General features: G+C 44.3%; 1 protein-coding gene across 2 annotated transcripts in view; it reads left to right on the top strand.

Annotated features, from left to right (window-relative positions):
- HS1BP3 (HCLS1 binding protein 3) overlaps positions 1-27075 on the top strand; it is a 54849-nt gene that overhangs the window by 21847 nt on the left and 5927 nt on the right. For both annotated transcript variants that reach the window (XM_040060394.2, XM_040060393.2), the window contains 2 exons: positions 19945-20096; positions 20608-20743. In XM_040060394.2, the coding sequence (XP_039916328.1) occupies positions 19945-20096; positions 20608-20743 (288 nt within the window). The remainder of the gene's footprint in view (positions 1-19944; positions 20097-20607; positions 20744-27075) is intronic.

Genomic DNA, 27075 nt, shown 5'->3' with positions numbered 1-27075 from the left:
AGAAACACAGGGTGGAAGAGCTATTCACCGGAACCTGATGGTACTGTTGAGAATTCTGCAGTGGGAGAAGGTGTGGGGTGGTTTGAGGGGAGCTGTGTGCAGCAGCAGTGCTCAGCCAGCTGGGCTGTGCCAAGGCCCCTCGGCCAGGCCCGGCTGAGCGCTGTGTGCGCGTGGCTGTACTGTCACCTTCTCCTGTCCTCTCTGTGAGCTTGGCTGTGTCCAGAATGCCCACTGCAAGTGGCTGCTGGCCTGTGCTGCCTCCTGGGCTGTGAATGGGATGGTTTAGGAGAAGGCAGGTTGTCCCAGGCCAGGGGGGTACCAGGGACTGTTCTAACAGCTTGAATTGTCGAACCGAGCTCCTGTGCTCAGGCCCAGGCTGTGAAGGAATTACTCAAAAAACCAGTACGGCCCCTTGTTCCTCTACCCACAGAACTTTCTGCCTGCTGCCGTCTTTGCTCCACTCTGCCTTCAAGCTACCCTTAGGGCTTGGCTTTCTGTAGAAAATTCAGGCATCCAATTTGGGATGTTTTGCTTAATCTAAGCAAGATCAAATTCACATTTCCAGGTCTTCATCTTAGAGCAAGTTAAAAAGCACATCACAGTAACTGAACTGGGTTTTGTCTTCTTCCTCTGTGGGTGAAATGCAGAGTTTTACTGTTTATATGTTAAAGACGAGAGTTTTAGCATCCCTCTCCTCCCACTTTGTAGTCACAACAACTGAAATTAGTACTTGTCTTCAGTTCATTCCAAAAAACCTCAGACAGCAGCTGATTAAAATGACTGTGAACCAGATCCTCTGAACAAAGCAGCAGCAATTCTGCAAAAAGAGTGTGGCTGCCTCATGGGTTAAAATGTGCAGCAGCCCTTTCAGTGCATGCATTTCTTCAACTGCAATTACCTTCTGAGGTAATACTTGTTCACCGCTCTGGGAGAACCCACCTTTTCCTGTGCTTTTTTTTCCTGTCTTCATCAGCTCTCTGTAGCCCTCATAGGAGCCTCACCTCCACACAGGGTTCCTCCCTTCCGTCCTTTTTGCTTTGCCTTCCTAAATCTTCCGGTGACAGCATATATTTCCCCAGGCATAGGCTTTTCCTGGCAAACTGCACAGAGGTGAATATTCCCTAGGCAAAGGTTCTTCTATCTCCTAGTGGGTCCTGGAGAGTTTCTCTCTTGGCTCTGTGCCTTTACTGTTGTTTCAGAGGATTTCCTCTTGTGGCTTCTCGTCATCCAAATTTGTGCCTCTCCTGAGGAATACAGACGTGGGTAGGTGGAAGCTTTGCATCTGTTGTCTAAACACAGATACAGCTAAGTCCTGACAATAGTTAGGAAGGGATGGGGCTGGTGAGGGCTGATGTTTTGGGTACCTTCTGCCAGAGGTTTTTTTAAATCTTTGTAGCTGGTTGTTGCTGGGGTCAAGCTCAAGCACCTCTGGTGCTTGAGGTTTGCTGTTGCTGGGTTTAGTTGGTAAGGAGATTATTAAGGGACTTGGGTGCTTTTCCTGGCTGTAGGTGAAGTAGGTGGTGGCTTGGAGCAGCAGATTGGCAGGGAATGAACAGCCAGGAGCCAGCTCTGGCCTTGCCAGGGCTTGCAGAGCCAGGCAGGCTGCAGAAGGAGGTAGGTTGGCACACAAGCCATCAGTTGTTTCTGGGTTGCATCCTACACCTTGTTTCTCAGCCCCTTAGTGGCAGTCAGGCTAGAGCTTGACTCCTGAGTTGTTGGTCCCAATGCTCCGTTTCCTTTCCTCTTCCCTGTTGTGGCAGAGGAGCCTAGAATGGCTTCAGCCTTTTGTCTTTGGGGAAGAAACGAGTGGCAACATTTGATCTTGCTTCCTCTGCCAGAGACCTTGGGCAGCTGGGAGTGGCTGATGAAGAGGCAGAAATCAGTTTCAGGTGAATCCTGCATTTAGCATACTTCCAAGTGCTTTTATTGATGGAATGCCCAGAGCTGTAATAGGTGAGGGTAGCATACTTGCTCATGGATTTTTCCCTCCAAGGAAGAACACTTCTGCTGTCTGGAGTGGTGTCCTAGCACAGCTGCTGTCTGCTGGACAGATGGTCTGGAGTAAACTTGTCAAAATATGTGTTCAGCTGCTGTGCCTTCTGGTCCTTGGCTGGCAGGGTTGTATTCCTGCCACTCCTCAGGCATCCTGCTCCTCAGCCACTCACAAATTCACAGCTGCCTTTCGGTCCAGCCAGGTACGTGTTTGCCTTCCCCTCTGAATCCAGTAGGATTTATACACAGCATAAAAACAAGTTGTCTCTCCCAGTCAGCTAAAAGAAAGTGAAGGTATCAAAGCATCAAAGAAGAGCGAAGATACAGGTTATTTTTCTTTAACAAAATTCAGATAGTCAAAACAATGAATGAGAAAATAGAGCTTTGTTTTCCTAGCAGTGTGTGTATCTGTGCTCACAGCTGTGAGGCCTGCAGAGATTTAAACAGGCAAATCTTTATTTTCTGTCAGTTGTTGAGTCACAGGCTTAGGTTGCAAGGCATGTTTGACCGTCACTTTGCCAAGTGACACAAGTATTTGTCGCAATTCCAATCCAGCTGCTGTCAGATTGGCAACTTGCAACATCCCAGTAAACAGCCCCATTGGTCTTCTACTGACAGATTAAATTTTTCTGAAAACCAAGGGTAATCGTCTGGTATAGTGTTCTTCTCCATCAAAGAGGAAGAAAAGGGAGCAAAAATTCTGTATTACATACCCAGTTAAAGGATAAGCCTGCCTCACTTTTCATAAATTGTCTGGTCTCAACCTTTTTTGGGGGCAACATTGTAGTCTCTTCTTGGGATTGTTTTAACTGAGTGGCTAGGGAGTAAAGCAGGTTGGCAGGGATTCTCTCCTTGCAGAAATTCAGTCCCTCCACTTTGTCTTCTGAACATTTTTGTTTTTATAGGTGCTTTGTGATTGGTGTTTCCCATGCAGAGGGCTTTCCTTTCTTTTTTGCCACCAATCCCATCTCCTGAGAACAGCTTCCAATGTGTTTCCTTGCTGAAAATCTTGCTGTGCCATCACAAATGGGAAGTTGAGGGTGATTGAAAGAAAACAGTGGAAGATGAAACCATGTTTAACTGATGGATCTCACAGAATCATCTATATTTATTCAGTGTTACATCTTCTGAGTGGCAGAAACCTGTTCTCTTGAGATAACTGCAAGGCTTGTGTGGCTCCAGGTGGTGGAACTGAGACCCTTTCCTAGCTGTGCTTCCCAGACAGGGAAATTGAGTGAGATGTGTGAAGGACTTGGCCCTCTTCTCTCATGGTTTTTCTTTGGGAGGGCAGACTGAATGGAATTATGCTCAGAAAAATTGAGATTTTTTTGAGTACTCCTGGACTTGTAGTTGACACAAGTTCTATCCATAACCACTCCTTCAGGAGAGTGTATTGCACAGGTGGTTGCTGCTATGTGTGCACCTGGCAGTCAGAAAGAAGTCTACCTTGAGATCAGAGCTAGGGCACTCACACTGTCAAAGAGGTTTGGAGTGCATACACAAGTCACAGCTCTAAAGTTGGCTGCTCTGTATTTTTTTTTTTTTTTTTGAAATAGTAATTTCCCTGACCTAAAGAAAACTTCTGAGAGTCCTCCCTGTGCCACATTGTCCTTATCTGCATTCATATTTCCCTGTCTAATGTTGGATTTTTGGTCCAGTGAGATTATGCAGTCATTATTTCTCCAGGTTTTTAAGCAATTGCTTGTCTTAAAGTTCAGTGGTGAGTTTCCGTCATGACTGGATTGAGTGATTCCAGTACATCCATAGCTGGAACATGAGGATCCTTTGGGAAAGAGTTTAAGTAATTACTTTAATGTGCTTCATTTTCTTTCTGATTAGAACACTGAATATACTTTAATGGGTTTTATAAATAGTTGATTGGTGTTTATGCCATCATCCTAAGCCCAAAGGGCTGAAAATAACTCTCTAGTCTGTGTAGTGTTACAGCTGTGTGTACCATCCGGTGGTGTTTCCAAGCAGAACGCAAATGTAACTTCACTGGGGTAAAATGCAACAAGGACTTAATTGCTTCATGCAACACTTCATTGCAGCACCATAAATGAAGAACACTTAATTCAGCTGGAAATGCAGAGAGAATTGCACCCGTATAAATACAATGGAATTTGACCAGATTGCTAAAGTGGACTGTCTCCTTTTAAGAAAGATTTCACAGGATTTTTAACAGACCTGGTTCATCGTTTACAGTGTACTAAAGGAAAAAAATTTAACGTGCACTTTTCTGTATACAGAAGAACTGTAGGGCCAAGTAATATCAGGGAACTGGAATGAAATGCCATTGCCACTAGCTGGCACCAGCTTCCAAATAATTCCCATAGTCCTCTGAGTGAACTCCTGGCTTTTGGTTTCCCCCTCGTGTTTGGCAGGACATGCAGGCATTCTGTAGCAGAGCTAGGCAGCACGGAAGGTGTGCAGAAGCTGCTGTGAGCTGCTCTGCAGGCGTATCCAGCAAGCCCTTACTTAATTGAGAAAGAAAGGAGTAGGAGGCAGGAGATCCTTTAGAGAGGCTACAGGAGAAATTTATGACTACACAGAATCAAAGTGTCTTTTTATTTTTTTACTTCTCCTTTGAAAGAGGATTGAATATGATGTAATTGAGCAGATTTAAGCATGTTTTGTTTCATGGACTTTACAATAATAGGATGACTCAAGTCTTTAATTAGAATAAAAAAAGCATTACCTCATCGATGAGCCTGCTCCTTTCACCAAGGCAGGGGAAATCTTTAATCGGCAGATGCAGGGAACTGCTCATAGATGAGACAGACTGCTAATGAGGGATGGATTCAGAGCTCCCCTATTGCTTTGCTGTTCACTGAAGAAGCTGTCTGTGGGGTGAATGTGTGCTCAGTTTAAGTCGAAATAGGAGACTTGTTTTTCCTTTCATCTGATGCTGTCAGGTTCCTAATTCAGCAGACTTAATGAAACCATTGTTCCCTTTTCCCCATGGACCTGCTGCAGACATTTCTGTCTTCATTTCAAAGGATCAAAGAATCAGCGTTTGGAAAACCATTTTTGAAAGCAATCCGTAAAACTTTGCCAAAAATGCATGATTTAGCTATATAACTATAGGCTGGTGCTAATTAACACACCTGGGGATCTCATCTTTTACTGCTGCCCCTTGCAGCATTTGACCAGGTCTGGAATCATCTGAAGTATCAATTAAAGAGGAATGGCCCTAAGGACAGATGCTTCTGGGACTCAGCAGCTCTTCATTCTACACTTGAATTTCTTCGGTCATATAATTTGGTCTAAAAGTTAGATTTCTCCCTTTAGTAAAAGGAATAAAACCGATTTTATAGATCTGCCTGGGGAAAAGTTTCCCTTTGCGCAGAAATGTGGCATTCCGATAGTTGTTAATGACCATTGTCATTGAAGCAAAAGAAATGCTTTCCATTACCTTCTGTACATTTTGGGTAAGAGTCAAACCCTTTCTTTGCATATTGCCTGATATGCCCAGTCATGTCCAAATCATAGAGGGAGTAAGACTTATTATGACAGTGAAATACACAGCTGTGGTAGGTGGTTTGACTGTAGCTAAACTAGTAAATAAAAGCAGACAGGAACTGTAGCATTGCTTTTGCCAACTAGAATAAAGTAGCTTCTGTCCAACAGCTAAATCCTTCTGCTCCTCAGAGCAAGCTGGCCATGTCCAAAACAGGAAGGACCCCAAGCTTGTACTGATCCCTAAACTTTGTCCAGGCATCATTTGGGAAAGCAGTAATTAGCCTGGGCCAAATTCGTGCTGATGAGCATGCTGAAAACTCACAAGGCAGTTACTGTGCACCATTATCCCAGCCCATACACTCACCACATTAATTTGCTGTTGGCCTTTTGTTGCCCTCAGGGCAGCCTGAGGAATGTGCATTTTTAGGAGTTAGGATTGGAGCTTTGGGGCCCTGTAAGGAGAAGCAGGCAGCACTGAGGTATGCCTGGCACCTGAGGATGCTCTGTGCCCATAAACCCCCAGGGCATTTTGCAGCAAGGATTGGTCTGGCTGCTCGCTCAAGATCTCTGTTTTGAAGGATGCCCACCTTTCCTGGATCTGTTGTTTTTGAGAGCTGCTTCCCAAGGAACCCTCTGAGAAGGCCAAAGTCTGCCCTCCAGAAGTCCAATGTAAGAGGCTTATTGATGTTCCTCCTGATTTCACCAAATATTGAGAACTCTATAATTTCATAATCACTAATGCCCGAAGCAACCTCCAACCACCATATCTCCCACCAGCCCATCTCTAATTGCAAACAAGTCTAACACCTCTCTGGTGTTTATCCACCAGCTGTCCTCAACACACTCTAAAACTTCCTGGACTGCCTCTCTTCTGCTATATTAAGTACCAAGTATATGTCTGATAGGTTAAAATCACCTACAAGAACAAGGGCTGATGATTCTGAAACATTCTCCAGCTGCTTATAGAATAAGTTGTCCACCTCTTCTTCCTGGTTGGGTGGATGATAACAGACTCTCAGTAGGATGTCAGCCTTGTTGGCCTTCCCCTTAATTCTTACCCGTAGGCATTCAACTTCATCATTATTAATTGTAATATCTATGGCATCAAAAGCCTTCTTAATATAAAGATCCACCCCTTCAACTCTTCTCCCTTTCCTCCTCTTCTGAAGAGCTTGTAGCCATTGAGTGCAGTGCTCCAGCCATGTGACTCATCCCACCACATTTCTGTGATGGCAACTACATCATAGCTTTGCTGTTGCACCATGGCCTCTTCCTGTTTGTTACCCATGCTGTGTTCATTGGTATACGTGCACCTCAGCTGGGCTGCTGATTTCACCCCTGACTCAGGCTTACCATCCTTGGGCCTGCTTCCAGAGAGCCCAGCTGCATCCCCTTCCCCCTTCAAACCTAGTTTGAAGCCCTCTCAATGAGTTCTGCCAGTTCATGAGCTAAAATCCTTCTGCTGTTAACAGAGAGATGGAGCCCATCCAGTTCCAGGAGGTCAGGTGAAAGTTGCCCCATGATCAAAGAACCCAAAATTCTGCTGATGTGACCAGCCCCTGAGCCACTTGTTGATAATGTGGGCACTCCTATTCCTTTCATTGTTTTTCACTGCCACCAAAGGGACTGACCAAGACACTACCTGTGCTCCTGCCCTATCGACCGCTTGACCCAGTGCCTTAAAGTCCCTTTTAATTGTCCTGATGCTCCTCTTTTCAATCTCATCACTGCCAACCTGGTGTATCAGTAGTGGGTAATAATCAGAGGGCTGAATCAGCCCAGGGAGTCTCTTGGTGATATCCCATGCCTGGGCCCCAGGGAGGCAGCAGCCCTCCCTGTGGGATGGGTCTGGGTGACATATGGGGCCCTCTGTTCCCCTTAGAAGGGAGTCACCCACTACAACTACCCTTCTTTTCTTTTTAATGTCAGAGGTGGTGATCCGTCCTACAGATGAAGCGTAATTGGGAGGTTCACTGGGCAGATAATTTTCTTCTGAATCATCTGGCTGACCCTCTAGATCCAGGGCCTCATACCTATTCTGAAGTGGCACCTGGGTAGGTGATGGGGGTCAGGAGGACAAGTAGGGACCCATTTCCACTCCCCCTCATCTGTCTCCTATTTTTTATATATATATATATATATATATAGCTGTCTCCTATTTCTTGACAGTGGGAGGCATGGGAGTCCTCTGACTCCTGGTGGACTCTATCAAGAATGGAAGGGTGGAATTCCACAAATCTATTGCCCTTTCACTTTCCCCAGTACTCTTTATTCTTTTTACTTTCTCCCTATGCTCAGCCACCAGTGAAAGGAGATCATTCACCTGTTCACAGCGCTGGCAGGCTTCTTCTGCAACACTCCCTGGTACCACTGATAAGCTCAAACAGTCCACACAGGAAGGGGTCTGGACGGACACATCCTTTATGGAGGGTTTTATTTGGCTACACACACTTTTACTAACTGCAGTTTTTGATGTTGTAAAAACCATTTCTAATAAAAAAACCCCAAACCAAGCAACCAACAAAAACACAGCAAACAACAAACTGAAGGCCCCACTAGCAGGAGGAAACCTGCAATCCTGCCTGCTTGCCCTGCCTGCATGAACTGCTGTGCCACGCCCTCTTTCCCACTCCTGTTCCACCTCGCTCCCAAGAGCCTTCTTTAATTCACCCTGCTGCTCGCTGGAGGAAAGCCCCACCCTGCGCCTGCATGGCTAATGAGAACTCACTGTATTACCCAGACTTGTTTGCAACAGACATCTCATTTTTCATCTGTCTGATGGGTTATCTGCCAGCATAGGCTGTTGTTGTGTGTAACGGTCTTGTCCTGGAAACTTTCCTGAATCATCCATCTTTCTCTCCTCTTGGCTGTGAGTGACAAAGCCGTGATCCCAACTGTTCCTGCCCTATGGAAAACAAATGTGTTCTCAAGAGACTCCTGAGGGTTAACCCTCACTTTGTCCTTCAGGGGCTGTTATACCAAACACTGACCTCGCTGGAGTTGTTTTTATTTGTTCAGTGATGCTGCCAAGAGATGTGGGCAGTGCCACACAATGCAGGATGCTGGAACAGGAAGGGGAAGCACATGGTCTAGAACTGTGCACCAACGTCTCAGGACAATTTATTTCAATTCTTCATTTCAAAGACATCCTGTTTAGGCTGCAGATAGCTCACTTCTGGTTTTCAGGACCACATTTAATTCCTGATCTGTAAAGGAACAGTGCTGGTGTGCCCTGACATGCAGAGGTGCAGAGAGAGTGAATTCTGAAAGGTTGTGAGGTGTTTTGGGGCTATCCAAACATTGTGGTTTGTTGTCAGTAAGCATTGGTTTAGTTGCCATTGAGAGGTGGTGCTGGAGATGTTACCCAGCCTGTTATCCCTTACTCTCATGGAGGAGCTTCCTTGGTTTGCCAGTCCTTTTCCAGCTGTTGGCAGCACAGCAGCATTGCTCACAGGAGGGATGGTGTCATGGTGCCATTGTGTGCTGCTGGTGGATATTATGAAAGATGCTGAGGTGTCCTTAAGCTCTGCAGCCAAATGGACAGCGTGGCAAAGGACAGCAGTCTCCTTTCTGCTCTCTGCTTATCACTTTTTCCTGGAAGGGGCTGGTACCCAGGACCCCTCATAAGGACTCTTTCTAGAAGGTGACATGGACATCAAGCTTCCCTCCATATACAGTCCCCTGGCAGAATCACACCAGCCTTTGCTCCTTCACATACCCCCATGTGCCTTTGTTCTATGCCCAAAGAAAGTCGTTAGCACCAGTTCAGGCTGTGGCTTTGTAGAGCTCCAACACAACCCTCATGTCATTTCAAGCACTCTGAACTTAAAAACAGATGCAGAATAAACATTAATTCCAGGATGCCAGAGAGAGCAAGGGAAGACCAAGGCCAAGTGTTGTAAAGTATGGATACAGTCCTTCACCAGCCCTCTTGTTCATCAGTGTAGGTGTGTGTGCTGCCTCCCATGTTCATGGCACCTCTGCTTTGGAATTCAGTGTCAAAATCTTTCTAAAGCCACTCTGTCACTGCCCTCCTCAGCTGCACATGGGAGAGAAATTATAATGACAGACTCATGGGTTGAGGTAAGGACACAGGGAGATCATTCACCCATGACTGTCACAGGCAAAACAGGCTCCACCTGGGGAAATGAACTGAATTTATTACCAGTGAAATAAGAGTAGGCTGATGAGAAAGAAAATTGAATTATAAAATGCCTTCCCCCACTCCTCCCTTCTTCCTGGACTCAGCTTTGCTCCTGATTTTCTCTGCCTGCCCAGCAGCAGTGCAGGGGAATGGGGGCTGGGTTCACTTCATCACTCATTGTCTCTGCTGTTCCTTCCTCAGGGGAAGGACTGTTCACATCCTTCTCCCTTGGGATCACAGGTCCTGCCAGCAAACCTGCTCCAGCATGGGCTCCTCTGTCCATGGGCCACAGGTCCTGCCAGGAGCCTTCTCCAGTGTGGGGTCTCCACAGGGCATCCCCCTGATCCGGGTTGGGATCCTCCACAGGCCGCAGGTGGATCTCTGATCCCCCGTGGGCTGCAGGGCCACAGCTGCCTCACCAGGTGCTACAGGGAAATCTCTGCAGGAGATTCTCAGGAAGCATTCAGCCCTGTGAATCAGCATTTTGACTGTATCTGATGTACTGTATGTTTACAACCACGCTGACCCTGTGGTGTTTGTTTTCTGTCCTGGCTGTGTGGCATGTGAAAGGTCTGCTATAGCATTTGTCCTTAAGGATCCAAATCCTGAAGTGCCCTGGGTCTGTGTTTTCTGTCTGTAATCATCATTCTTCCTCCAACACTGTCATCCATAGCCACTGTAACACACGGGGGTAAAAGATCTAAATATTGTGCAGTTATTTGTAATTGCTATCCCCTGCTTCCATCAGCATAATTTCAGCACTTTTCCAGTCATCCCTCTAACTGACACAGATCAGTGATACAGTTTGTGTTTCCCCTCTGTATTCAACCAAAGATCCTCTTTTACCACACCTCAGGTAATTTCTCACATCTCCAACTTACTAGGTGGTACAAGATTCTTCACAGTGTAGAGCTTTAATGTTCTTTGAATGAATTTAGGATTTGTGAGTCAGCAAACTGACCCAAAGGATCAAGTTAGCTCACAGGTGAGTGACCAGTAACTAAACCTGTCTCACACTGTGAGTGACTAGCAGCTAAGCCTGGAAAGAGTGCTTCTTGGCTCTTGGAGCTCTATGTTTGTTGCTTTTTGTCCTCACACAAGCCTGAGACCTCATGTCCTCTGGGGTATGAGAGCCTGAGGTATTTACCAGCATTTGTACCCACAGTCTGTGCTCTCTGATCCATTTTCCCTGCTGCACCCTTGCAGCACAGGAATCTTCAGTGCTCAATGCAGTCATCTCAAGGGGCTGGCAGGCAGGAGCAGATCATCAGGTGCCTGGGCAGGAGCAAGGAGTGGGGTCTGCAAGGAGTCAATTGTGTGGATCTACAGGCTCATGTTTGTGTCAAGTCATAGTCCCCTGGGCATGTGAGATGCTAGCTGGAGGCCTGGGATCTTCTATCTGCCAGCTCTGAAGAGTGCTGTGGGAATAGCAAATGTTGCTCTGGCTGGGCTGAGCTCAGAGATGTTTTGCCAGTAGGAGAGGAGTGAATTTTGTTAAGCTTTTGGAATATTGTCATGGCTGCCAAATAACACCAGCAACAGAGTTGGACTGGGTGCATAAGCTAGAACACTTGTAAGATTACTCATTTCTTCTTTCAGTCATGTGTTGTGGCTTGCTGGCACTTAGCAGGTTCCAGTGATTCAGTGCCCGGCCCCGCTGTGCTCCCCAAGGGGTGTGTGGTGCTTCCCCACTGAACCCCCCTCCAGCCTGACAGCCCGCTGCAGGCACACTGAGATCAGTGCCCAACCCTGGAGTTACTGACCTTGCAAAAGCTTCTCTACTGAGAAATCAAGCTAGTTAGCAATAAAATCATAAATAGGAATCCAGTTTAAAAAATGCAGAATTTAGTCAGCTTTTATTCTGCTTACAGCAGAAAGCAGCCCCTAGGCAGTCACCATTGCAGAGCCTCAGTATTTAGCTTAGGAGGGAGAGATTGTGTCTGGGGTGTTCCCTGGTGTGACTGTTCCTACAGTCTGACCTCCAGCAGTATCTGCAACATAACAAGTGGAACTGCTTCATGCAGTAGGTATATCCATGGCCTAGGGAATATTTGACCCAGAGTAATTTTATCTTACTTCCGTTTAAAAAAAAAAAAATCATCACAAGAAACCTGTAGGCAGGAAAGCAGTGTTCTCTTTTTGTGGAAGATGTTTTGATGTCATAAATCAGCAGGAGAGGCAGCAGCTGGAGCACAGCACCGTGTCTGCAACAGCAGTGTCATTTAGCTCTGACAATGTCTCACTGTGTCCTTCTCCCTTGTAGTTCCTTTGGAGCCATCTCTGAGTTGTGGTGAGAGGTTTGTTTTACCCATGGCACAGCCAAGAGGAAAGAGTGACCTCTGTGAAGAGCAAGATGTGGGGGAGGGAAGGCAGTGGGGAACCAGGCTTAGTCCCATCATCCGTCCTCGAGTTGATGCAAATCCTGCTTGGCTACTGCTGGAATCTGCTCACTGCCTTGGTAACTGGCCCCTCTCAAGCTTTTCATAAACTCTGCAGATGTGGTGTGACAGGTATGTCAGACAGAATTTTAGACTGGAACATCGTGTGCAGGTTGCTAGAGGTTTTCTGTAGGCTGGGGGTTGGTCTGTGCAGGTACCAGGCAAAGAAAAGGAAAGGTACTCTTCAGGCTGAGTTTTATGTGGAGCATCAGGGGTAGAGAGGCCAGATGTTTTTTATGCAGACATCCTCTGTCCTAACTGAAGCTTTTCTGTTCACAGACAGAGAAAAATTAGAGTTGTGTCTGCAGTCTGGGCTCTCCTACCCCTTCTGCTTTAGGATGTGATGAGGAGGGAATTGAGGTGAGGCAGCAGCAAAGTGGAAATTATCTCCTCCTGAGGAGAGCAGTGTGAGTGCAGGGGGCTGGACAGCCATTTGTTTTGAGGAGGTAAAGATTAAATAACTCAAAACTAAAACTTTATTTAGTGGAGGTAGCAGTTACAAGCAGGCTGCCTGTCATTGGAAGGAGGCACTAAACAGTTGCTGATTACACCTTGCCAAGGCCTGTAGTGAGACGACACTTTAAAACTTGTCGTGTTAAGCTGAAAAAGGGTGGGTTTAGATGAGATGTAAGTACAGTAAAGGTGGTGAGACACTGGCCCAGAGAAGCTGTGGATGCTGGAAGTGTGCAAGGCCAGGTTGGATGGAGCTCTGAGCCACGTAATGGCAAGGTGTCCCTGTACATGTGAGGTGGGCTGGAATAGGTGATGTTAATGTCCCTTCCAACCCAAACCAATTTTGTGACTGCTGTTCGATGAGGTGTGAGTGCACAACACATCTGAAAATGAGGTATCAACTATTCACATGTTCAGTGCTTTTTCAGAAAATAGGTCTAGCAAGAAGCTACAGGAATATGTTCATGTCAGGAGGGGACCAGTTTTCACCATTTCAGTGTTGAGGAAACCAATCACTTCTCCCTCCAAAATGGTTGCTGTTTGCATTTGTCACTTTTAGTTGCTCCTTGTAAGAATTCTCAGCATGATATTGCATGTTTTTAATATCTTTTATTTCCTCTTTGTGGGGCCTTCTTTTTAAGTGTCTGCTCCCAAATCTGTTGAGAGTATGGCAGAAAACATGTTTACTAGTAAGTTTTTTTCACATGCTGTTTCAGCTTGGGTGACTTGGATTGTGAAGCTTCTCAGGATGTTTTGAGAAGAATGTCTCATAAAGGGACAATGTTGGCAGGTTGATTTCGTTACAGTGGTCAAATTTAAATTCTTGTGGCACATTTTATTGCTGAGTTATACTGCATATAGTCATCATTTTACAAGCATGCAACACAGTAGTTACTAAAGAATTTGTTCATTTTGGAGCTATAGACCTGCAGCATTCATTAATAAATGTAAGAGAATGGATTTTTTTTTCTTAGAGTGTAATTTTTATAGGGTTAAAAGAAGGTTTCCTGAGGAGTAACTCTTGAAATGTAACTATTCTGAAAGTGACTCCTTTAGCTTGAATTTTACTTTAAATGAAATAAACCAAGGGATAATGTCTTGCAGAATTTTTGAAGTCCAAACTGATCTCCCACATTTTGTTTCCTGATAAAGCTTTGTTTCTCCAGAAAGATTTTGCAGTTATTCAAGATTTGACATGAATTTTGCCTTTTATTGAAAACTGACTAGTAAACATTTATTCTTAGGGGCTAGCAGTTACAGCTAGTTACCATTTGTGATCAGCTTCAACTTCTCCCCTTTCTCTTGTTTTGCCTGCTGATACCTCTGCTTAGTTTTATCCTTTTTTTTGCCCCTTACCATTTCTCATCGGCATTTTCCCACTTTCCCAGTGAAGTTTCTTATTTCTCCTTCAGTTACTGCTTGTGGTCTTTTTCAAAAGCATAATTTGACCAATGATAATGATCTCTAGGGTTAAAGCAGAAAAAGAAGAGTCCAGAACAGAGGTCTGGAGAGTAAGAGGTACATGATGTGAAGAAGGGAGTTCAAGATGACAAGGAAGCCTTATTGTCAGTGAGGAGGCTAAGGCAGCACTGCAGATTGTGGAGATGGAGCAAGAAAATGTCTGATACTAGCCAGAAAATTGGCAAAATGAGGAGGAGGGATGAAAAGGGGAGAAAGGATGGAATTGGGCAGGAATTGTAGAGGCTGGACATAAGGAAAATAAAAGGTGCACCAGAAGAGGGAAGCAGAGCAAAAATAGTTGTTTCTCTCTTTTTATCAGTTTAAAATCAAGTCCTGCCAGATGTTAAGGGCATGATAAAAGCTGTATGCATCAAGGCCTGATGCTGCCATCATCATGATTGCCTTGTAGCTCTTTTACTAATTCATAGACAGATATTCTCATCTCCTCGTCCTACCAAAAGAGTGCTGTGGTTTTATCCCCTGTTGCTTGAAGTATATGAGTGTCCAAGTTAATGCAGAGATGGCTCAGGATCTCTACGGAGAAGCAGGTTCCTGCAGTGGTGCAGTGAGATCATTGTCTGCAGGACCTGGAGGAGTGAAACTTCCATTGTCCTGCTCCTGCTTTAGAAGAAAATTGTGTGAATTTTTCGGATTGCTATGTCACAGCTCGGGTAAGATACCATTATTAATCAAGGCTGTAGATTCATGAAAAGAAAATAGCATGATTCTGGCCAGATTTTAGTATTGAATGCTCTTTTAATTACTGACTGATTATATCTGATAATCTGCCTTTCTTTAACTTTACTGAGCATCAAGGCAATGCTCACTGGCCCGTGCTTGTGCGCTACTTTTTTAACTTTTCTGACTTCTAAAAGAGCTTCATTTTTAGCCCTCTGTAACCTCCCTGGAGTTCTAAAATGTGTTGAGTAGCTACATCCCGGGTGCAGAAAATGCCTGGCCAGTTTTTTCCGAAACACCTTAGTGCATATTACCTGGTATTGTATATCTGAAAATGTTCATCATTAACATGAGTGTTAGGATAAGAAAAAATTTACTGCTGTCAGAAACCCTGAAAGTACCATTTTTCTGCTCTGCAGATGAAACCCAAAATACTAGTGAGTATTTTTGGCCTTTTCATGTCATTATTGACAACTTAATTATGCTTCTCTTGTTCTGGACCACTGTGATTTAATTTAGTCATGATGATGTTTTGCAGCTTGTCTTTTGTTGTCCTTAACTTGTTTCAGCAAGTCTTACACTCTGGTTTAGTCTAGAAAATCAGAGGAAAATTATAAAGAAATTTCCTTTATGGTAATTTTCCTTCTTTGCAATCTGCTCTGTAACCCTAGTTCCCTTGCCAAGCTTATGAATGCTTGAGTGTTTTATTAGTTATTTAGTTGAAAACGTTTTCGGAAATGTTTCTGCATTATGATTATTGCAAATGATCTGTGTACTAAACAAAAGTTGTCCATCTGTGGTCTTCTCATCTGCTTTCAAATTACATTGGAAAAAGATAAAAATCAGAAAACTTGAGGACAGATTATAAACACAGCTTGCCTTTGTTTAGGAAGAACAGGTACTCTTGTGTTCTGAACCCCTCAGAAAAATCTTTCCACAAAAGCAGGTCCCTGGATGGGAGCTGAACTCTTGAAAATCTGTTCCTTCAGGCTTGCTTTCCATCTGTTGCTCTGCTGGAACAATAATCCAAGGCTGACCTAATCTCGGAGCTGCAGCAGACAAACTTTGCAACTGAATGCTCTTGTTCCAAATGATTTCTAATTGGAGATTTATTCAATTACACAATATCTTATTTTGGGACATGCCAAAGCCATTTAAAATACTGTAAATTAGCGTGATGTCTGCAAGAAAAAGATTGCTATGTGAGGTAAAGTATCTCTGCAGCCAGCACTTGTCGTGGTGGCTTAACACTTAGGAGTGAGGCTGTGTGAGCTGACGGGCTTCAAATTTCCATTGGGCATCCCTTGGCCAGAGCGACCGAGAATGAGCCCTTTTGTCCTGTCTGTTATTATCAGGCAGCTCTGGCAAATGAGCACTGTTGAGTGAAAAGAAAGCAGCAGATGACATTTTGTTTTCTGCACTAACTAGTGTATAGGATCTTTGTTTTTTAGATGTGGTTTTCAAGAAGATATGCTGATATTGCTGCTGTTCTAGCTGTAGCTCTTTTGTTCAAGCCTGAAAGTAGATTTGTGGGAGTTGGGATGTCCATTTATATTAGTGAGCTCTTCCTTGTAAAATTCCATGGATACCTAATACATGAGTATGTATATTCTGAATAAGTCTTTTTTTAATGTTACTGTAACACTCCTTTTCTGAAGCATAATCTTATTTGTGTAAAAAAGAGATGGTCATATTTTCAGAATATTAATATCTGAAAAAGGTTTTCTTGTGTGAGGATTGCTGAGGATTCTTGCTGAGGATTGCATGTGCTCTTGATAACAACACTCACTGTTTCAACCCAGCAGTGAGAATGGGGCAGGGACACCTCTCTATATAGAGCACAGTAGACACACACTGATTTAAACCAGTGTCATCCAGCCTTGGATCTGTAGTTCCAGTGTTTTACAAACAGCCATCACACACAGGTCTGGAAATCTTCCAGCTTTGGAGTGTCTTAGTCATGCTCGTTGCTGTTTTCCACAACTGACCAGAAAGCTCCTGTGCATTGCTGCTGTGCCAGTGAGACCTGGAGGCTGCCAGATGAGTGACCTACATTGCATCAGTAAACAGTAACAGGAGTGCTGTGCTCACAAAGTGAGTGAGTTTTGAAAGTGTCTGCATACAGGGTTTTGTTGACATTTTCATGGGTGATTTGAGGATCATGTGAGAGCCAGGAGGCTCAGCTGGACTTTGGACTGTTCCAACAGCCTGACTAGGTGGATTCATATACCCTAAATTTTGATCATCCAGTTTTGGTCCATGTCAGTTAGGAGGCCAATCTCTATGCACAATCACTTAGGAGGCTCCTTTTTAGTCAGAGCAGGAGACAGGAGTGTTGAGTTATTCTGACAGTGTTTCCTGTGTAGACGTCAGTAGGCTCTACATCTACGTCATCTTTAGGGCTGGTTTGGTTTTTGTTAAGGTTTTAAAAGTCACTAGAGTGATGTTCCAAAAGTTCACTTGTTTCATAAATGAAGAAATAGCAATAACACGGGTCATCTTCTGCCAGCTGCATGCTGGTAGTTTCAAAATGTCAGATGCCAAGGCAGTGAGCATGATGTATGAAGAAGGTGCTAATGAAGTGCAGTCTTTGCATGCAGTAATACTTTGGAAGACTTAATGTTCCTTCATTTCTGCCTTCCCCAAATACTCTACATTCCTACATAAGTTTACTGCACCCTGGTACGTCATGATCATCGAATTAGCTGTCCTTGCAGCTCCTCCTCTGCATCCCTGCCAGCTTGGGGCTTCGCAATCAGCTCGGCTCCAGCAGAGTCCCTGGGCCCTGCTTATGGGGAGGTAGCACCAATATACGGAGAGGGGATGGGTGGACAGGCAGATGCACACTCAGGCCAGCTGCAGAACCTCAGACAGTCTCTGAAACTTTTCACACCCCCCTTCTCATCCATTAACCTCTGCTCAGCAGTGCAGTCTGGACTGGCACGGCTAAATACAGAAGTGTGGGAATCCTGTTTCCCACTTAGGGACTGTCCTCAACCATGTCCCTGTATGGATATGCTGGAATTACTTGGCAGTCCAACAGTGGCTTCCTTATAAGGGTAGTGAGGGGAAACAACTTGAAGGCATAAAACAACTTCCTCCTGTTCCTACCAGCACCAGTCAGACCCAGCGGGTCTGGCCCCGTGCCCGGTAACTGCCCCTGGCGTCTCCTGGCCAAACAGAAAGTGAGCCCGTGTCAGTGGGCTGGTTTGGTGGCCAGACTACTCAGAAGGTTGGTACCAGGACCTTTCAGTTCCATTATTTCTGTTTTACATGCTGTTCTTTATGACACTCTTTATGATTCTCTCCCTTTTCTTTGGTGTTTCCCACCATTCTGTTCTTGTTTACTGCAAATACGTGAGCTAACTAACAGTAAATTCCTTGTTAACTTCACTGGGGTGGAGATCTGTTCCTTGGCAGTGTACGGCTCGTGTATATAATTACCTGTGCCATGATGGGCACTTATGCATCAAGAGAGCTGTTGTAACTCTCTAAATAGACAAGGGGTCTTGTCAAAGACTTTTGGCATTCTGTAGGTTGGCAAATCCTCACCTATATTGTCATTCACCTCTCAAAGAATACTTTGTGAGGTGTGATTTATGCAAATAAAGATTGCTTCTTCCATAGTAGATCAGATTTATTTTTGTTTACTAATTTTTTTAATCAGTTTGTCAGCTCTGAAAGACTTAGTCTTCCTGTTCTGGTTTTGTTGTTTGTTTCACCTTTTCCTTTAATACTTGGGATCATTTGAGTGATAGATCCCTTACTACATTTAATAAAACAATGAATCTGAGTTTGTGTAAGTATCCTGGGTGAAAGCTTCCTGTGCATATTATAACTTCAGACTTTGACAGGTTTTGGAAGAAGGGTCTTCTACAAATGCTTCAGTTGGAAGCAGTTTCTTGGAGCTGTGCTTTCAAAAATAGCTCAGATTCAAAAGTTACTTGAGACATATCCATAATGAATATTAATGCAAAAAAAGAGAAATTCATTAAAGTTTCTTCTGCTTTAAAATGTAGGGTTTTGTCATAAATAGTAGCTGCTGACACCTGCAGATGCCTGTAGAATATCAAATAGGGTATATTTCCAATTAAAACAATATTTGAGTTCTGCATGGGGCTTGTTCTTTGGCTGCATTTGCCACAAAGTGGTGGTAGCAAGGTAATACCATCCACGAGTTCCAGTTTGTTGATAATAAACTTGTGAAAATAACTGGAAGTAACTGACCTCTGCTTTTGTGTGCAGCTGTAATTGGAAGAGGATTTTACAAGACTCTTTAATGTAGTTGGAATGTGTGTGTAATCTTTTGACCTTTTTCTTAGTTTTTGATGACTGTGGCATGTTAAGTGCTGATAATTGGGTTTGCTCTAGGCTGAAGCCTGACCTGCTCTCTGCAGAGGAGATCAGATCTTCCATTGGAAGAGGCACTCAGAGGGGCTGCCTTGGAAATCGCAGGGCCAGGGCTGCTGCGAGTAAAGGTCTCTGAAATATGGCAATAATTTGGAAGGACATGCTGTCCTAGGGACTGCTTCTCTTTTAGCCTAGTTTGAATTGGACTTTTGACCCAAAGGTTTTTGTCCTCTAAATTTTCTTTTCTGTGCCATCTGGTTTGCCTCCTAATTCAAGGTGCCTTATTGTGAAAGCTGCCTTGTAGCTTCAGCTGGTGGAGTGTGAATCCTGGGTATGACAGCAAGAGGCTCGTGCTTTTCACTCTGCTCTTGGAAGGGGAGTCAACTCTCTTTGTTTAAGCCATGTGCAAATGAGGGCTTCACAATCATTTTTGAAAGATACTAGATACTAGAAATATTAGAAATAGTAGAAATATTAGATATTAGAAATATTAGACGTCCTTTCCAGCAGGAACTGGCAAGGAAATGGAGCCAAAGGGATCAGTGCAATGGATCAACTTGCACTTTGTATTTCAAGCCATCCTTTTCTGTCTGTCTCAAACAGTGTTGCTGGAACTGATCTTTCTTATTTTAAGCTTTATGTGTGGGAGGAGTAAAACTGCTTAAATGTTTCTGAGTAGTAGTTTGCACAGTACAGCATTGTTAGCTCCGCTTTTCCCATTCCCACTGGAGTCCTTGACAGATATTAAGAATACAAAACACGGTTCCAGCTAGGGAATGCCAGACCAACAGTCTCTCCAGCTCAGTGCCCCATTCCTGCCAGCAATTATAACAGATGCTCATGTACCTTTGTCTAAACCTTTCCTAGCCTCCTACCATCTATTTTCAGCTTATGAGACTTCCTAGCCATAAATCTTGCTTGTTAAATGAAGAGTTGCAGCTAATTTTCTTTTCTCTTACCTTTTAGAACTAAAAAAGCAAAGAAAGCACCTGCTCCTCCAGCCAAGGAAGAGAAGCCAAAATTACCCATTTTTGAAGAAGAGGTGGATCCAAATGAAGGACTCTTTGGCCCAGAAAAAGATTTCTCATCAATTGGTCCCAGAAGAAAGATGAAAGAGAGTAAATCTGTTCTATATTTGTATATACACAGATTGTTTTGTCTAAAGCATGTGTATAACTGAGCCTTTAAATTACAGTGATGCATACTATACAGGCTAAATAATGACTTGGAAATGTTAAGGCGAATCTTCAGCTTAGCAGTATCATCTAGAATCATTCAGAAAGAGCAAATGAAACCTGTAGCTCCCACAGCTGTTCTCTGTAAACATTCTGAACTGGGATATTAAGGTATGTGGGAGCTTGCTGTCCCACAGTCACTCAGGCCACACTAACGAGTACTGTGACCTCCTTTTGAATGCAAGAAAAAAGCAGATTACCAAATCCTTAGAGTACAGAGTATCACTGCATTTTGTGGACTGGAAGTCTTTGGAAAAAAAAAAAAAAAAAAAAAGAATTGTCTACACTATCTGTTTTTTCAACCAAACTAGCCAGATTTACTAGTTAGTGTTAGTGGAGGCATTGTGTTACATAGCATGATTTAAATACAGCAGCTTCCGATTCCCCTTTCTAGATCTGAAGTTATTTGAAGATCCAGACCTCGGTGGGGTGGTGAGACTGGGTGACTCACTGCTGCTGCCAGCTGCCTGTGAGCACAGCAAGTATGTGCTGAGCAGGGATCCTGAGGAGGACACTGAGGAGCTGCTGAGGTACTCATCTCAAATCTGTCGTGTGGGATGAAGGTGGTCTGGGATGTTATTTGGATCTTGAAAGAGATAAATTTGTGGACAAAGCTTAAATACTCAGAATGCAAATTGAATCAATACTTGTATTGACAAGTAAAATGTAAAATGTGTGTCAGGAGCTTGGATATCAAACACGTTAAATAAGAAATTAAGAAGACCCTTTAGGAAAGGTGGGGTGCAAGGAATTACTCTGTGACTCCAAAGGAAGGGTCTTGAAGGCCCAAGGTGTGCTATCTTGTTCTTGTTTTCTAGCACAACTCTTCTGCTTTCCGCAAACAATCCACAGGGAACCTGACCTCCACTGTGAAAAGCGGGGAGCAAAGCGCAGAGATAAAGAGCAGTTCAGCTTCAGGGACCTGCAATCACGGGCTCTCGCCACAGGAGGAATGATTTTCATGCTGATGGCTCACAGCCATGCATACTTCCAGGAGGGATCCTGTGCATACCTCCACAGCTGTAAAGGACTCTTTATCACCCTGCATTTAATTTTTAATCTAGTGGGAAGGAGGGTTGAAGCTCAGAGTGGCAAGAGGGTATGATATATTGCTTCTCCCTTGACAGTGTAGCACTGGAACACATAATGCATTTACCCCTGACATCTCTCTCACAGGGCTGGTTTGCCTGCACTGATAATCCTCAAGAGATCGAGCAGGGAAGAGCCAATGCTTGGAGAGACACAGGGAATGTGTGCTGCAGTAATGAGTCACATTCATTCCTTCTGGCATCTGAATGATGAGGCCAGTCTCCTTCCAGTGCTAATTTGTGTCAGCCAGCTCCTGTTAGGATGTATGATTTCCACAGTCAGTACTAAACCCAGGAGAGAGACACTGTGTGTGGTTTCAAACCTCTCCTGAATCAGGTAGTTTTGCAGCTGTTGCTTCCTACGCATGGAAAAGCGCTGGCTATCTTAGCAGTAATACCTGACTTACTTTAAACAAAGATTAAATTTGGCTGGGTGCCATCTTGCATTACACCCTGACAGCCCAGCTGACGTTTATAGAAGCTTTTTGTGCAGGACCTGATTTCATGCTGTGGTCTCCTGGGAGCAGACACACATGTGCTTGCAATATTTTCTAGTCTGCTAGTGATCTCAGCATAGAGCACTTCATCCAGAGTGTTCATATGACTAGAGAAGAAGGGCTTGTTCCAGTGCAGTCCTTGCATTTTTATCCACTAGAAAGAACTTCTCCATCCGTCATATTAATGTCTTTTGGATTATATATGTTTAGAGAAAGGTCTCTGAGGTCTGCTCTGAGACCAGTAGACCATGCTTTCAGACTAGTTTGGGATCATCAACAACAGCAGCACAGCCAGATGGTTATGGGAACCCATGGGAAAATATTTCATTTCTTTTAAATTCCAGTAGTTTTCCTTTATTCCTGATTGTCTCAACGCTTCCAATAGTTGATAAGTCATCAAGATCCAATTGGAAATGAATAAATATAATGAAGCAGAAAATCACGTCAGTGGTCCAGTGGGAAATGGGAATCCAGAGGCTACTCCTGGCTGTGGAAGAGGTACAGGCAGATAGGTCAGGATCTGCTGATCTGTTCAGGTGCCTAACACCCTCTGAAATTCCCCTGGTAAACCCAGTTCATGGTGTTACTGCACATCATAGAGGGCTGGCGAACTCAATGCAATGCAGTTGAGGGTAAAGGAGAAGCTGCTGTCCAGGAGGGGAGGAGGAGTGTGTAGGGGTTTTAGTATTAATTTTCTTTTTTGTGGGAGGGAGAGATTAGGAGAAAAAAAACAAAGCAGGCTTAAGCTTAAAAATTAAACAAAAATAATTTTATTAACATATATTAAAAGAATGAGGAAAAAAAAAAAGTTGAGAAAAAGAAAAACTTAGAATGATACCTTAAAACACGCTTCTTTCCTCTTACAAACTATTAACTTTCTTATTGAACAAAAGAGAATGATGCAACTTAGGATTTTCCATCAGTTTCACTATTTAGACATAACCAGTCATTACTTTAGGAGAAGAGTCTTTCTAAGATCTTTTTATGAAGACGTTTGCTACAAGACAAAATAGTCCAGTGCTCTCAGTGTCACACATTTGCTGCTGCCCGGAGTTTTCGCAGACTGATGTTCTATCAGCAAAAGCTTCTCCGTGTATCTGGGGTACTATTTACAAATACTTCTTCTAGTCTAAAATCATCTTTGTGTCAAAGGCTGAGACCTCCTTTAACCCAGGAGCGGAGGTTTCAAAGTTCCCAAATAAATCTCTATTACATCAGTCCTTAATTTTGATTAGAATAGCATTCTACCCAAATAATACTAAGATGCTGCAAAAAACAGTTAATTTCTTCATAATTTACCTTAGAAAAGTCCAGTTAAAAATGTCCACTTCTTCAATCCTATTCCAATATTATTAGTTCTTTCACTTCTAATCTAACTGACTTCATTTAGTGTCTGTTCTAGTATTCTTTGTTTTCTTTCTTCTTTCTTCTAAGGAAGAATTGTGCTTTAAAAGTTTCATGTTGCTAGTAAAGGGTTAAATCCGCTCGGGCTTGCAAAAAGCTACATGCATGCGCTGGGATGCAGGAACTGAAGAAAATGCAAAGCTGTGCTGATTGAGGAAGCTGGTAAATGTCCTTTTTTCCACCCCTCGGTCTCACCTAAGGCAGTCCAGCTCAGAGTTGTTATGGAGCTGCAGGCTTGCTTTCTCTGCTGCCAGTGGTGATTAAGCTGGGCCATGTTTTGGCCCCTTCTGCCTTGGTCTGAGCACATGGTCAGCAATGTCGAACTGCAGCTGCTTTTTCCTTCCCTGCCGGCAGCAGGGGAAAGGGGCTCAGCCGGCCCAGGCCCTCCCTGTGCGGGCAGCGGCCCTCAGACGCCCGGCTGGGCCCGGCCCGGCCAGGAGGGCAGCAGGGCCCGACCCGAGGCCACCCGCCACCCACGATGTCACCTCATGGCTGATTTCCAAAGCAAGAGAGAGGCTGATCTCCAGCAATTAGTTTTAAATGTCCCCTCCAAAGTCACATTGACATTTCCTATTGGTTAACTTAGCTGCCAATATCCTGGCTAGCTTTTTGATAGGTCCTCGTACTCCTCCCCAAACCACTCCACGGTTAGGGCAGGGAAAAACATCTCACATTTTTCTATAACTAGAAAACAAAACTGTGCCAACCTGTGATAGAGTGGCAGTGCTGTTTTAACCTAATGCAACACTTCACCTCCCCTCTATGCAAATTCACTGCAGTCGCCTGAAATCCCATATCTGAGCTTTCTCCAGTGGTAGGGCAAAATGCACTTTGTTTTCTGTTCAGCTGGAAGCCTCAGCAGAACAGTCAGGTCTCACAAATGTATAGACAGTGCTGGAATCTCTCCCACCTTCCCTTCCCACCAAACTGGTGTTGAATGTTCTTGCAGGGAAGTACCACAGTCTCTTTTCCAGGCAGTGACCCTTTGCGGTAAGAAAATGTTCAACATAAGCTGAACTCTTCAATCTCCTTGGCGTGAGAGCTTGAGCTTATTTTGAGGCCTAAGAATAAGTTTTGCCTTTGCCCCGTATGTTTTGACCATTAGTCTCCTTTCCCAAAAGGACTGAAGAAATCTCTCCCCAGCTTTCAGATCAGACTAGGAGCTGTGACACCCATTCCTTTAGCAGGCTAGAGCTGGGTATGCTACTAGAAATGGAAATGGAAACGTCTTGGTCTCTTGGACATAGTCTGTTATACCAAAAATTTAGATGGACACAATATTTGTTAAGATCTAGGTCTGCCCTGAGCTATGATGTGTCAGCAGGTCTGTGGTAAGTCCAGGAACGTGGATATGTTCACTGCACTTCAATGAGGTAGCTGAATAATGCAGATGTGGGAGCTCTTCAGTAGTGTAGTGAACACTCACATGTACCTCAGCGTCTGCTCACATGTGTGTGGTAGATCTGACAAGTGTCTGACTCACTGTGAATCATGGGGAGAGTTAGAGCTGCCTAAGGCAGAGGAGGGCAGAATCTTCTTTCAAAAGAGGATGGGAGAAGATAATGTTCAGAGCAGAACACGGGGGGAACCAAATCCTTTGTGATCTTTATGGTAGCTGAGTGGTGGTAGCAGCAGTAACACCACAGCAGTGTCAGCACAGCAGTGAATCCTCAGCAGTGGCTGTAACTCATGAGGCAGAGGCTGTTAAGGAGACAAATGAGTCTGCAAAATGTGCGTGGGCTGTGCTTGTCACAACATGAGGGAGAAGAGAATCTGATAAATGTTCTCATTGCAAACTGAGGACTGTGCTCTCTGTGGATACTTGCTCATATGAAATGAGAATTACTGTTTTAAATAGAGTCACCAACTTTACATTAACAAGTGCTGAGCATCGAGAAGAACCAGTTGCATTCTAAGGGCAATAGGAGATTGCCCATGGGCTCTATCCCATGGGACTCTCCAAAGAAGATTCCTGAAGGGGCCAAAGTCTGCTCTCCTGAAACCCAGGGTATGAGTTTGCTGAGCACCCACTGCACTGCCATGAGAGACTCAAACTCCACCATTTCATGGTCACTGCAGCCCAGCTGCCCTTGAGCTTCACATTCCTCACAGCCCCTCCTCATTGTCGAGAACGAGGTCCAGCACAGCATCTCTCCCTGTTGGCTCCTTTATTACTTGGAGAAGTAAATTGGCCTCAATGCATTTGAGGGATCCCCCTGGATTGCTTATGCCCCGCTGGCTGTCACTCCAACAGATATTGGGGTGGTCAAAGTCCTCCATGAGGAGCAGGATTTGTGAATGTGAAGTTGCTCCTGTCTGTGGAGTATCTTATCCACTCACTCTTCCTGGTCAGGTGACCTGTAGCAGACCCCCACTGTAATGTCACCTGTCCCTGCCTTCCCTTTTTAATCCTGACCCCTGAGTCCTTGGATGGCTCCTCATCTGAGGCTCATGGCTGAGCTCTGTGCACTTCAGCTGGTCATTGGCATAGGGAGTGACAGTCCCTCCTCACATCCCCTGCCTGTCTCCTTCCTGAAGAGCCTGTATCCTTCCATTCCAACACTCCAGTCCCAGGACCCATCCCACTGTGTCTCCATGATGCCAGTGAGACCATAGCCCTGCAGGCATGCACTCTTCAGCCTCATTAATCTCAATCATGCCTGCCTGGTGTGATGGATCAGGTTTTTGTGAAAAACCAATGCTGGAATCGATCCTGTGAATGTTGCAGCAGCTCTGTGTGCCCACAGAATTACATAAATTATCACACATCCTAGGCTGAAATAATTACCACAGCTGTCTGAGCAGCCTTTTAGGAGAGATTTAATTAGCTTCACCTTTGATAATGAATAGGGAGCTGAGATGGAAGGAAGCAGCTGTTAACCCAACATTTGTCTTTTTCCAGTGCTGAAAAAAAAGAACAGTAGGATCCCAGTTCTGCCACCCTGTGATGGCAGATCTGGTGTATTCCTTCTTAGGATTACACTGATAATCCTTTGCAGGAGCATTATACTTTTAAGGCTGAGACTATTTGTGAAACTGCACCCCAGACACTGTTCAGTTCATAGAGCTTCTTGAGCAGGTTTGTCAGCTTCAGGTTTGCCCAAGGAACTGTTGTCACCCTTGAAGGAGAAAAAATTTGTGTGTTCTTTCAGCAGGCATTAGCTGATGCTGAATTCAGAGAGTAACGCATCTTCAACCTGTTCAGGATTTGTGTGGAGCAGCATCATCAGCACCAATGCTCACAGTCCTGAGACTATGAGAGCAACACTATAGTTGGAAAAAAAAAGCTTTGAGAAACTCCGGAGAGTTTAGATGTAGATCCTTTGGGGAGAGAGTTATTTGGGCAATGTACAGGTGGAAGAGAAGGTTGCAATAACTGAGTCAGGAATTTCCTGACCACTCCAGGGCAGTTTCTCTTGCTTGCTGTGACGGAACTGTGGGGAAAGGTTCTTGATTTCGCTGCAGTAGTTTACAGAAAACAAATTCTTCTGTGATGGTTTTCGAGAATTTATTTATTTCATTCCTGTGATATATCAGGATGCTACTGAAAAGCATTAGAAAAGCTATAAAGTAAACTTGTCAACAAAACAAAAAGTTTTTTGCTAGACCAGAAACATTAATCCTTGCCCCACCCCTAGGAACATGTACAGGTTGCATGGAATAATGTACAAAGACGATGTAGAGTCCTGGTGTAGCAAGAAATGCTTTTGCTGGGCTTGAGACCAACCAGATTTCAACCATCTTGCCCCAAGTAGTTTGCATTTTTGACAGACATCGTCAGCTCAAGGGGCAAAAGCTGCCTGCCCTGCCCCAGCTGTGCCTTTGGCTGGTGATTGGGGAATTTCCTAGAGAGGCAGAAGAGAGAGGTTTGAA

The sequence above is a fragment of the Hirundo rustica genome, chromosome 3 (assembly GCF_015227805.2).
Source record: "Hirundo rustica isolate bHirRus1 chromosome 3, bHirRus1.pri.v3, whole genome shotgun sequence".
Lineage (NCBI taxonomy): Eukaryota > Metazoa > Chordata > Aves > Passeriformes > Hirundinidae > Hirundo > Hirundo rustica.
Note: the sequence above shows the minus strand (reverse complement) of the source record. Positions and strands in the feature narration are given on the sequence as shown.